This window comes from Hibiscus syriacus, unplaced genomic scaffold, assembly GCF_006381635.1.
Source record: "Hibiscus syriacus cultivar Baekdansim isolate YM2019G1 unplaced genomic scaffold, ASM638163v2 tig00113722_pilon, whole genome shotgun sequence".
Lineage (NCBI taxonomy): Eukaryota > Viridiplantae > Streptophyta > Magnoliopsida > Malvales > Malvaceae > Hibiscus > Hibiscus syriacus.
The window spans coordinates 588,516-601,656 of NW_024063469.1; the positions used below are offsets into that span (position 1 = coordinate 588,516).

Consider the following 13,141-nt stretch of genomic DNA (forward strand, 5'->3'; position numbering starts at 1 on the left):
AAAAATTTTAATAAAATTTTACTATGAAATAAAATTCAAATTCAAAATTTTTACTAATTAATAGATTATTTTCGACTTCTAATTAAATCTTCACTCCCTGAGATATATGCATATCACACATAAAAGAATACTATATATATATAATTATAAAAAAAATCATTTTAACTAAAATCAATTAGTACAATAATATTATAAATATTTATAATTAAATTTAAATAAAAAATTGACTTAACTCGAGCCAAATTTCATCAACTCATTTTTTTTTACACGAGATGATTGAATGTTCATCCTATATTTAAGCACATATTTCGTGCAAGAGATTCAGAACCCAATCCCCAGGTTCGACACTCTGCAACAGCAACGTTTTTCCAATTATTTTGCATAGTATAAACATAATAAATGAAATTTAACACACGTAAAAGCTCATGATCAACAAAGCATAAGAACAATGGTTTGAATCCTGATCTTTTTATTTTGAATCCTTTAGGAGCAACACAGAACTAGAAGAAACCCCCAATGGATAGGTCCATGCACCGAGAAAATAAGGCAGATGAGCAGTTAGATGCAACAGAGATACATGGGCCGATATCAGCTTTGCAATGCTGCTCTGTGAATATGAAGCCCAACTACTTGAGAGGGGGCGTTCCATATGCAAACGCTAGAAGAGCATGGCCTAGAGAGATCACATCATAATAATTCTAAAATAGAACTAAAAAACAGAATCTACAGCTACATTAAAAAAGCCAAAGAAGCAACTTTCGTTCCTAGCTTTCTCCTCTATCATCTGATAATTTACACAAGCTACCCAGAATTTCTTCAAGACTGGATTCCTTTAGTTGCTTTCTACCTTTTGGTTATTTCCTGTTATTTTCCAGGCAGTTGTATCAAATTGCATATTTGAAAACAAAGGAAGCTAAAAGCACGGCAATGTTAATTCAGAAACTTACCATTCACCTCTGGTACTTCTGCTTTGGATTTTGTGACTTTTGTCATGTGAAACAGAAGGGATTTTTGAGATCGTCAATGAGCTTTGTATCCCTTCCAAAAGCTGTGGACAATAAAAGAAAGATACATAACCGGATAAGTACAAACCATAAGAATAAATGCATGAAAGTTACAATATGAAGAGAGAAGAGTGGCATATCCTAGTTTAATGCAAGCCTGTGCCATACGTAACTCCTCAAAGTAGCAAAAACAGCACTCTTCGAATTCCTACTGTCATTCAACAAAATGTTGTACATGGTTTGAAATCACCACCATCACACCCTATATATATCTGTCTGACTAAATATGTCAAATGTCATAACTCAATGTAGGTTTCCTTGATTATGATAAAAAAATACAAATATGGAAAAGACACTGCTTGTGATGCCTCTACGCCCTAATATTGGTAAGTAGAATAGGAATTCAACAACTTTGCCAATTGTCAATTTCATTTCCCTATTACCCTACAAGGGAAATGTTTCTATATGACAATCCTCTATTTCCCGACTTGTTCCCTGCTGAGTCTGAAACCAGGAGTCTTACACTTAAAAATGTCACCGCCTTGCAAGCAAAGAAGTTTGCAACACACAAAAGTTCACATGGGCACGTGATGAACAAGCAAGTTAATTTTCAATTACATTTTCACGAAAATGGTAGCATATGAATTTGCAGTATGGTGATCATAACTTACGAGATAAATGATAATATCTTTGAACTTACTCTTGAGGTTGGCTGGATCCTGCGATTAGATCTACGAGGTTCAACAACATCAGAGCTTGTTTTTGTTGAATCGCGATTGAAGACATTTTCCTCGATTTTTGCCAACTTCCCAGAAACTGGTGCAAGTTTCCCCTTATTAATCCTTTCAGATTTAACATTTGATGCAGAAGCTTTCTTGGGGGGTGCATCTAATGAGAGGGCCATAGAAGAAAATAAGACTGGGCCCTCGGCTGCCCCATCGGAAGATGAAAATGATCTTAACTCCATCATGTTTGGCTTTCCTGATATATTCTCAGCATGGCTTATAGAACCCTCCAATTTTGACACGTCTGATGCCACAGCACTATCAGGTTCAGAAACCATAGTGTTTGATAAGTCGTCCTGAGGAATACTTCTAGAAACACTAGGCAGTTTTCCAGGCTTGAGAATCTTGGGCTTGGATACAGCCATTCGTTTTTCCTTTGGTTCAATTTTACTTCTAGTTCCACGGGGTTTAGATCCTCTAGGCATTAAATATTTTGTAAACTTGGCTGAATCACTAGTTTCATGAGTCTTGCTACTCTGATCGGCAACATAATGTTTGCTCACTTCCATAAACTTTTGCTTCTTTCCAGGCTTAGGAACACCAAAAACCACTCCTGACCCTTTCTTCTTTAAACCAGTACGTATCATTCTGAGTGAATCAGGCTTCCTCTCATCTCTGGTGCTTTTACCAATATTGAATGTTCCTTCACTTGCAGATAAATCCAGCGATCTCGTGTCATCGGGTTGCCCAGATTCCTTAATATCATCATTTTTTGAAAGCTTATCTTTCCCTTTGGCCTCAACCGCAGGACTGCTTAACCTTTGTCGTTTTTCCTGCGGGGTATCACCCTGAAGAATAGACCAATGAATTAGCACCAAGAAGCAACTTAAGTATATGAGAGAAACATCAACCACAAGTATAAGGTAGCATTCACCTCATGGGAAGACTCATTATTATCAAAACTGGACCACTCAACCCAACTACCTTTCTTCCACATCAAAGAAGGACGAAGAAGCCATGCTTTGACAACAGATGTTTCTCCTTGTGCTGCAATAAAAATAATAAAATGAACAGAGTACAGGCTGTATAGACTTTACTACTGGGCAGATTTCATCTCCTTAATTAATGTTGTATTTGGTCATACATACCAGGAAAATGGACGGTAAAAGAAGTTTCATCTTTCTTGCTCTTCTCAGTGATAACTCCCTCCCACCAGCTGAAAGACAAATAAACAAACATAACTTTATTATTTTTTATCAATTTCAAACATCAGTTCATTCCTTCATAATTAAAATTGAAACAACTTGATACAGTTGAAACTCTCCTTCCTCTCTTAATGCAAGAAGGAAATACATGATGGATGGGAAACACATAGCATATGAACCATCAAGGTGGTCCACAGCCATCCCAAAAAACAAGGCAAAAAAACGCAGTCTTGCATAAATCAGTTTCTCAAAGCATGGACAGATTAAAAAATGACAAATCATAGGGTTGCCCAAAAGATCATTATGGATATCCTAAAGGTAGAACTGTCATTAACTTGATATTTAGCAAAATATTTTTATGGATTTCAGGTCAGATTTTGTTGATATTCATAATCACTTTTGTCCATAGTAGAGCACAATCTATTTGTTGTGTTTCAAGGAAATTTTACACAGTTTACATACATACATGCAAATGAAAATAATGTACCATTGTATGATTTATCTAACACTATTCATGAAACAATTTTTCACATCCTTTTCAACATACTTTTTAGTGCAGTTAGTGACAATTTAAAGTCTGCATACAGATTCATCAAGCACTATTTGCTTTGGGCAATATGTAAAATGGCTCACGTTGCTAGTTCGGCTAGGAGAAATAGACAAATTATTATTATCCTACAGTCTACTTCCTCGTATAGATTTTATAATGTCCCCATAATCTTCAACAGTACCATTTCTGTCCAATGGATTGCAAGAAATAGAGAAAAGACAAAATGCATGCATACCTATTTTGCATCCATGCATCAATCCTATCTCCAACAGACCAATTATAATCCCCCAAGGCTGCCCTTCGTCTCTTCCTTGTTCCTTCAAATGACATGGCTGTAATAGGACGGGCACAGCGTATCCTGGGTGCTTGATCACCTTCAAGTTCAAGTTCCACCCATTCCTTTAACCTATCGCCATCTGCAAAACAAGCAGTCAAGATAGGTTTATTAAGAAACTATTATATAATATGCGCGTGTCACAAGACTTCTAAAGAAATTTCTGTCATAAGAAACTAAAAGTTTCAACACACAAGTTATGTAGGAAAGTAAAAAGGAAATATACCCTCACTCTAGTGTATTTAATCATATTTTAAATCTCCCCACAACAGAAGCACACATCATACTAAGATTCGGCCGCCTAGAGATGATCATGCAATATTTAAGAAAAAGAACAAGTCCGTACACATCAACAGGGAATTGCATAAAAATTTAAGGACACCCAACAGATCTGCTTTAATAGTTATCAAGACTCAGTTGATTCGAACAAAACATAAGTTATGGTGGATGTGATTGCTCACCCTCTTGTCGAAGTTCATTGTAACACACATAAGCTTTGCCCTCTTTCAACTTCAGTATATCTGCCAGGAACCATGCTGCTCTTGACCCACTTCCATCTCTCAATACCTGGACAAATGTCAAACTCAATACTATCTCGACAAATTCCCATCAAATACAAAAGTATTTCAACTAAAAAACACAAATCTCAAGTCACATTTTAATAGAAGTCACAAACCTCAACATGCGAGCCTTCCCTTATATTATTATCTTTTGAAGTTTCCCCTTCCCCTGCTTTTTCAAGGGCAGCGGTCACCAAAGGTGATCCAAACCCAATCTGAGATCCAGAAGCAACTCCTTTAGTTTTGGTGACATCTGAAGCTTTGCGGCCCTTTTGCCCTTTTTTATCCATTTCACCAGTTGCAACAGGAGCCAAATCTGTCAACCTAGAATGATCTTCCATAGACTCCCTGGCCATCTCTCTAAGGGTAGGTGACTTTCCAAGGTTATCACTCTTCTTTTCCCTCTTGTCCTCTTTTAGATTCCCAACTGATGAACCAGGAGCTTTCACACTACTACCTACGTTTATGCGTCCTCTAATAGCAATATCCAGCTCAGGAGATGATTGGGGTACTTTCCAGTATGCCTCTGGACCTGCTTCTACCAATTCAATCAATGAGAAAGTTTCACCCATAGCAACAATCTTTCCAGCTTGTGACACAGCTTCAGCTGCCAACTCAGCAGCTTTGACAATGGCATCCATGTTTTCAGCTTGCTTTGAGGCAGCTGAAGCTGCTTCTAACCTCCTCCTAGCAGCTTCTCTAGCAACAACAATGGCAGAATTCGAACTAATAGTAGCATCCTCAGCCCTTAAGATGGATGCAGGAGTAGCCTTGCTCAACTTCTTCATCCTATCAGAGATTGAATTATTGGGAATGGAATTTCTGTAGCCACTTGAAACCAATGCTTCATCAGCTATCAGTTTTGCTTGCAAGGCAGCATTTGAGGCAACATTGGCAGCTGCAGCTGCAGCCTTTGCAACAGCAGCTGCTGCTGCTATTGCAACAGCTGCGGAAGTCAATTTAGTTTCAACATCTGGTGACAACCCTAAATTTTTGTGCTTGTCCAACTGATTCCATATTTCTTGACTGTGACTAACAGCAGCAGCAGCAAGAGCAGCAGCATTCTCTGCATGCTTCTGAGCATTATCATGTTTACTAAGAGTCTCTTCAGACAGACCAGCCCTCTGATCTGATTCTTGGTTGCCCTTTTTGAGTTGATTAGAGAAAGATGCCACCAATTTATCAGTGGAGGACTTGGATATATTGGCAGAAGGAACAGTAATGGCAGCAGGTGTAGAGGAATGACTAACCACAACAGTAGCCAAAGAGCACTCTGATTGAAAATGTGGTATAATCTGAACAGGCTCTTCGGAAACTGTAGACTTTTTCCGTTTTCTAGGCTTTGGATCAGCAGAATGCTGACCAGGTGTTAATGCTGTCTTTTTTGTGTCAAGCAGGGGAGTCCCTGCAAAAACATTAGCAGTACTTCCACCCTGGACCACAGGAACTGCAGAAACCTGTTTCCCGCTAGAAGATTGAGGCACAGATGCTTTTACAGGATTCAAATTAACTGCTTGATAACAAGCATTGCCATCAAACGCAGAAGTCTGCGGAGTCCAGGGGCCACGGAAAGGGGATTGGGGCATCCAAGAAGGATTGTGTCCACTAAAATTCCTTGTAGGCGGAGGATGTAATGGAGAAATTGCCAGCTGATAATCCATAACTGCACCTCTTGGAAGGCCAGTTGGTTGAAGGGCATCAACGGAAGGTGTACGAATACTCCATAGTGGTGATGAAAGAGGCATCATTTGCTTTACAATTGCCGTTGTTGGAGTACCCTTGCTGGTAGACCAACTAGCAGGCGAGAATGTAGCCTTACTCTGAAGTGGACTTTGTTTGATTGGTTGATCAGAAGTTTTAGCACCTGATCATCTCAACCAAGGTACAATATTAATAGACAACAGAATCAGAAGAAACTATTTCAACAACTTAAGAACAGGAAAGATACCTATATGAGACTGCACCGGAGTTTCTGGGCTAAGAAGCGATTTTTGACCATGTACCCTCTCTATACCTGCTCGCCAGGCATTTTCCCAAATGGTTTTACCACCATCTGCGGACAACCAAAATAGTGAATATATCTGTATAAAAAGTCCCAGAGATATCATCTATAGAGTTAAGAAACCCAACCAAGACCTCCAAATGCCGCTATCATATATGCCTCATCAGGTACTGTTCCTTGTCTACAGCGACATTATTCAAAACAATTAGATAAATGTGCTCAAATGGTACAAAATGAAAATGCAATACAAAGACAATTAGGTTTGACAATGATATCAAAGCACATGAACAAAAATCTCATTACATGCTAAAGACAAAATGCAAGTTATAAGTCTTACATTAAAGCTCCATACACAAAAATCTGAGCTCGTAACTGAACTTGTTGCAAATCCATAAAAGGCTGATGAAAAACTGCATACGAAGAAGGTCATGTGTTCAAGTCTGGCAGACTAAATACTGAAGTGGAAAGAACACCAAATTGTTTTATATTACCACCTTCTGTGTGTCCATGGTGATGCATCTCACTGGATTGCACAAGCTGACCAGTTCCAGCTGAAGTGGGTGACACATTTCTTGTTGTCTCACTTCTTTCTGATTGTCTTGCAGGAGTTGTTTCTTTTGTAGCATTTCCCTTCCTAGCAGCTTCCTTTCCAGCACTCTTACCACCTGATCGTCTTGGTTTACGCTCAGAAGCCCCTTTGGAGCCACCACGTGCATTCCCCCTTTTAGTTACCTGAGGATTTGTATGACTTGTCTCTTGAGCAGCTTTGGGCCCTGCTATGCTAAATCCAGAGGTTGATGGAGTTCCTTCCGTGGCCTTCTTGTATCAAGACAGTGTGAGAGAGCAAGTGCAAGAGGGTAGGGTATGACCAGAATGAAATTATAAAAAAATAGAACCATACTTATTAAAAGTCTTCAGCTGGAAGACGAGCAGCAGGACATTATTATAGAACAAAAAGACTTGACATAACCATATGCACCACTTAAAAAAATTACCGGGGATATTTTTTCATGTTGCATGGTTGAGAAAGGCTTCCAATTCTTCCCAGATTTTTGTTCAGACACAGCTAACGAGGAAGGTACCTCAAAGGTGAAACTTTTGTCTCCTTGAGTTGCATCATTTCCTTTTGTATCCTGAGAAATTGACTGCTCTTTGTTTGCTTCCCTTTTAGTGATGCCAGACACTACAGCACTCTGATCTTTGGATCCTCTCACAACTGCATTTTCAATTTTACTTTGTGACTGCTCAGAAGTTCTAATGACAACTGGAGAGCCACAGGAAGGATTGTCAAGATCAGCACTTCCACTTTCCATCATGTGAAACTTAGTTTGAGATTCAGATGAAGGCGAAACAAAGGAAGTATTAGAAGTCTTTGCAGGATCAACTGCAGCATCAAAATAATCCATGAGAACAATGACATGAAAATTAAGAGCGGAAAACAGGAAAAAACTAATGAAATGATCTCAAATGAAAACAGAGTCATCAAAGAAGCTAAGAATGCAAAAACAATAAAAATATTTCACCCTTGAACATGATAAAATTCACAATACAGAAAATAAGAACAAAGAAAGATCCATCTCAAGAACCTAAGGGAAAGGCAGGAGGAATGGGAAAAAAAGAAGAAAACATGCTTCTTCCCAACCGGGAAAAAAAACAACCTAAGGGGAAAAGACCGGGGAAAACAGTAAAGGAGGGATTCACCGTGACAGACATAAAACAATAAAATTGTAATTACTTCAAGTAAAACTGATAAAGAAACTCACCATCAACATAATGCACAGCAACATGACCACTGATCTCGTCAGAAACCAATTTGGAATCACTATCTTTAGGGTGATTTTGGTCAGCATTATGGGAGGTTTCCATTGAAGTTGAAGGCACTGAATCCATCGACGTCTTGTTTAGCTGAGTTGATACACCTGACGAAAATATTTTGTTCGCTGGCATTAACCTTATAGAGTTTCTTGAATCATAAATGCTAGGTAATATGCTTCATAAAGTGAAGCACCAACAGCACATAAATCAGTTATCATCACGAGAACAAAATAGATCAGAAAGAATGAGCCAAGGAAACAGCACCATAATAACAAGGAAAAAAGTGAAACGGACAATTAAACAAATGAACTGGATATGGAAGAATACCAAATAGAATTAGCATAAACACCCAATAAGAAATAGCTAATAAAAATTTATCATATTCAAATTTAAGTTCAGATGATAGCTAATTGAACAGTAAACCAATATATTCTATAACTAATAGGTCACCTGCAGCATCTGTAGAAACCTTTTTAGAGATATCTTGAGCTTCGTCGCCATCAGTCTTCCTCACTGCTGAATCAAAGACCATAGATGGCGAGTGTGTATCCTTTCCAACCTCCGGTGTGACTCTGCAAAGAGTCTGGTCTCCACTTTCACCCTCAACGGTAGTGGTATCCTCCATTAACAATGACTGATCATCTTTCTTGCATGAGAACTGTTCACCAGCCTCACAAGAAGCATCCTTTTCAGTTGTTGTTTCAGAGGTCTTTATGATTGAGAAACTTGCTTCTAAAGATGGCACCTGAACCTCTTTATGATCCAAAACAGTAATGACCGGCATATCCTTGCCGGAAGGCAAAAGAACACAATCCACTGTACCAAGGAGCACCAAATAAGCACATGATAAAGAATGGATAAACAAAAGTACAAAGAAGGAAATAGAAGTTCAATTCTTAGACATAATGCTTCAGAAAATACATACCCGACATACTGCTGACAGCAACATCAGGTTGTAGGTTTGAAGTTAACTCATTTACCTTGCCACCAGCACCAAACGATGAGGAATCAACTCCCTTCGTTACAACTGGGGATCCATCATCACAACAATCTGCACTACTACAATCAGAAGGCAAACTGGTTTTCTGCTTAGCAGCAGCTGAACCACTTTCATCACATTTATGATCATCATTATGTTTGGTGACAATGTATTTTTCACATACTCTAATGGGTTCAGTTACCAAAGTGACATGAGAACCTATATCTTCATCCTTAGAACTTTCACCATCTTCCACTAACAACAAAGATTTCTCAGACTTGCTACTCAAGATTTTTTTATCTGGATGACAATCACTTTCTAACAAGTCCTCCTTCTCAATAGCATCAGATGCTTCCAGCAACATTGAATTCACCTTTGACTCTAGACCATTAGAAATCATAGTATCAGTATCAATAACCTCATTTTCATGCTCCTTGAGGGTATTATCAATAACAACTGGCATTGATGGTGTGTCATGTAGTTTTCCTTCTGACAAGACAGTGTCTTCAGACTTGCTGATCTGCAGAGGAATTTCTGCACCTGCGCCCTCACTGCATTCTTCCACATGGAGGTAAGAACTCCCTTCCAATATCCTATCAGAAGGCTCATCCACATTAAATATGCTGTTTCCGACAGCATGTTCTTCTTCCCTGGATTGCATGTCCAAAGCTGAATGTTTCTGTACATGCGAGGTAACACTTGCAACTGTATCATCAATCAAGTTCCTGCCACCAATGTGACGCTCTGGACATAAATCAACATTTTCACCATCTAAACTGTCCACATTTTTATCAATGATATCATTTTTCAAATGTGTATCTTGATCATCTATCAAAACACCACTCAAACATGTGCTTTGCACAGAAGGAATTACAGTATCAACTTCTGACCCAGAAGCAAATTTATCTTCCTGTCCCCTGTTATCCAAAGACTGATCAACCAAAGCTTCCGCTCGAGTTTCATCAAGAACAATTTGTTTACCCTCTTTAGACTCATCTGTCTCAGTCAAAGGTATGTCGGTATTTCTGCTATTTGGATCTTCTAATCCCCCATGAACAGATGGCTCTCTCTCATGGGTTTTAGAAGCATCTTCAACCAATTGATGGTCTCCCATACATTTGCCAGGAATTTCACCTGTCTGTAGAGTAGGTTTTATGTCATCTAACTTAGAAAGGCCACTATCTTTGTGTTTCACACTAGGTTCCATCTGCTTTATCATGCAACCCAGTTCATCGCAGGCATCTGAATCCTTGCTAATAGTTTGAGAAAGTGTATTTTCGTCCTGCCCTAAAGATTTTAACAGCATTTCAACTGATTCTGAGGACGCTGCCTCAGACCAGACATTGTTGCGCCTAGAAATCAAACACGGTTCTGCTGCACTTGAACTAAATGCAATCCCAGTACTCCCACGCGAAAAATCTTCAATCCACTGATTATCTTCACTGTTTTCAATACCGAGAAAAACTTCAGTCTCAACTAAACTATCAAATCTTGAATGTCCACGAAGATTATCATCAAAATCAAATCTTGGGAGATCATATGACCGCAAAACAGGAGGAAATTTATTGTTTCCTTCACCAGCTAAATGAAGATTCTGGCTTTGGGAATCATTGTCATCATAATCCATGAGTGTATCCCTACAACAGAAAAAGTTCATAAGAAAAAAACTGTTGAATCAGAAATTCAGACAAAGTGATCAGGATTCTTGAGTTTAAAGAGTATCCTGTCATAGCATGAATTGCATCAGAAAGCTTAAAGTTTACAACCTTTATACAAACAGAACAATCCACACTACCCATCCAACTACTTCCAGTAGAGTTGAATACTAATGTACAGTTCAAAGAAGATTAATGAAGAGAAAATAAGTTAAACTGTTCACATGGCATAGCCCGACCTCATCTCTTGGAGTAAATATGCCACTCACTTGATATCTAAAATGCAGAAATGGTGGTTATGAGTTCATTTAACTAATTTACACTTCCTGTACATAAATTTTATGTCTCCAACATAAGGAAATCAACAGTACATTATCAGGTGAACAAATATAGTTAAACCAAAACATGGCAAGTGAAAAGCCACCTGAGGAGTTTTCAAACCCACTACAGTGTGCACATTAATAATCCTTATGAATAAAAATAAACATGAACTATCAGTTGGTTGCACTATATATTAATGCAAGTATATAACAAACTAATTCCAAACAAAGATCTCGCTGAAACCATTAATTAGTCAACTACGAATTGACTTAAACAAAACCTCCTGCTCAATCATATTAACTTTTAGAAAATTATTACTAAATAACAGAAACTGGAAAAGGAATTGACTGAGGCAAACTTGAAAACTTAATAAAAGAACTCAGTTCCAATATTTACGCACAGAATAACAAAAATTAAGTTCCAAACCTTAAATAACAATACACCTCACCACCTCAAGAAGATAGATAACTGTTTCCAGGTTCTCTAATTAAAACGAAAAGCAAAAACCCTAAACAGAATTTGTTTATAAAAATCAAAGTAGGAATGTGAACAGTTACCAGAGTAAGTAAGTCTAGAGACGCTACCTCCCTCCATTCGGTGGCGAAATCCCTGTTCGCTTGATCTCAACTCCTCCCTAATCGTACGGTCATCTACTGCACCAAAAAAACTCCTATTCAAAACAATAGCACTTTAAGCACGCCATAACTGCAAAAAAAGCAGCAACAAGAAGGAGCCAAACTACAAAAAAAGGGGGGACAAGGTAAAATGAAAGGAACAAGAGAAAATTTTGTTTGAATAAAAACCTAAAGTAACGGCGGAGTAAATGAATAGAAGAGTTAACTAATAACTGCAACTTACAGGAATCTTGAATTGTCTAGTTGATTGAGTTAGGGTTCCGTTGAATCGAAGTAAAAAACAAAGTCGGTAGAAGAAAGAGAAAGAGGGGAGATTTTTCCGATGTAATAAAGAGACCCTTAGACTCGTTTCCTCGCTGAGAAAAACAAATAAATAAATAAACGAAACGAGTGATAATTCAGTGAACTCTAAATATGGCGAACATCAAAGGGCCCTCGATGTTACGGAATATGACACGTGGCTTATATTAGACGTCCGATAATATCTACATTCTGCACTACGGATTTAAGGATGAATTACCTTAACGGGTCACCCAACTTTATAATCATTTCTATTGGATGACCTAACTTCAATTTTCAACCTAATCACTAACGTTCTTTAAATTTAAAATTTTGATCTCACGGTTAATTTGTCAAGGAAACACTGTAGCTTTTTAGTTCCTTTTTAGTTGTTTAGAAAATAGTAAATTACACCAATAATTGTTGAATACAACTATGTCAGACCGAAGCTCCAACTTACTTTATTTTAAATCTACACGTACTTATGATGTTGGTCTAGTCAATATGGAACTCAAAGTGAGTTATAGAAGGTATAATTCCTCTTACTCGACCTCGAGGTACAGTCGAATAGAATATGTCATATTAGTTACTAAAGTGACTTCAAATTAATCAAAATTTTATTATCCATCAATATAATAAAAAACAATTAACAAGACATTAACTCTACTACATTAACTTCATAACAATCATGATAGAACCATGAACCATGTCAATCAAATTTGAGAAAAATACCATCAATTTACAAAATTTTAAACTTTAAGGATTGAATTATAAAGTTCAACTAAACCTGTAGAAGTTTCTCAAAACATGATATTATTTAATAATAATGTGATTAAACACGTGTTTAGTCAAAACTATAATTTCAAAATTAACCATTACCAAATCGGACGATAATTGGTGAAGATATGATTGAGGGACAAATTTGTAAAAATTCAAAATTCAAGGGAGAGTTTGAAACTCTTACAATAGTTTTGAATCTCCTATTCTAAAAAGTTTAAAGCAGTGAAACTTTGTGATAGTAATAAATTTTTTTAATCTAATTTTGATACTTTTGATTTAATTTCGAAGAAATACTAA

The 13,141-nt window shown here is 37.5% G+C and overlaps 1 protein-coding gene across 2 annotated transcripts; it reads right to left on the minus strand.

Annotated features, from left to right (window-relative positions):
- Nucleotides 1-449: 449 nt before the first annotated feature.
- On the minus strand, nucleotides 450-12,143 carry LOC120187173. Of its 2 annotated transcripts, none has more exons than XM_039190956.1 (19): nucleotides 12,009-12,143; nucleotides 11,708-11,803; nucleotides 9,121-10,811; nucleotides 8,767-9,011; nucleotides 8,646-8,724; nucleotides 8,144-8,299; nucleotides 7,376-7,764; nucleotides 6,875-7,199; nucleotides 6,718-6,790; nucleotides 6,509-6,561; nucleotides 6,327-6,431; nucleotides 4,495-6,242; nucleotides 4,280-4,385; nucleotides 3,720-3,900; nucleotides 2,878-2,945; nucleotides 2,664-2,776; nucleotides 1,705-2,577; nucleotides 955-1,048; nucleotides 450-861 (listed from the first exon to the last, which is right to left on the minus strand). In XM_039190956.1, exons 3-19 carry the CDS (start codon nucleotides 10,799-10,801, stop codon nucleotides 833-835), a joined length of 6,318 nt encoding a protein of 2,105 aa, XP_039046887.1. In that variant the 5' UTR covers nucleotides 10,802-10,811; nucleotides 11,708-11,803; nucleotides 12,009-12,143; the 3' UTR covers nucleotides 450-832. The 2 variants fall into 2 exon arrangements, with proteins under 2 accessions (XP_039046887.1, XP_039046889.1); XM_039190958.1 differs by having other exon boundaries at nucleotides 6,515-6,561; nucleotides 8,144-8,298; nucleotides 8,642-8,724.
- Nucleotides 12,144-13,141: the final 998 nt, after the last annotated feature.

Coding starts and splice junctions, on each gene's coding strand:
- LOC120187173 (XM_039190956.1), bottom strand. CDS start 10,801: ATGGATTATGATGACAATGATTCCCAAAGCCAGAATCTTCATTTAGCT. Junction 7,200..7,375: donor AACATGAAAAAATATCCCCG/GTAATTTTTTTA, acceptor TCTTGATACAAG/AAGGCCACGGAAGGAACTCC. Junction 2,578..2,663: donor ATAATGAGTCTTCCCATGAG/GTGAATGCTACC, acceptor TCTATTCTTCAG/GGTGATACCCCGCAGGAAAA.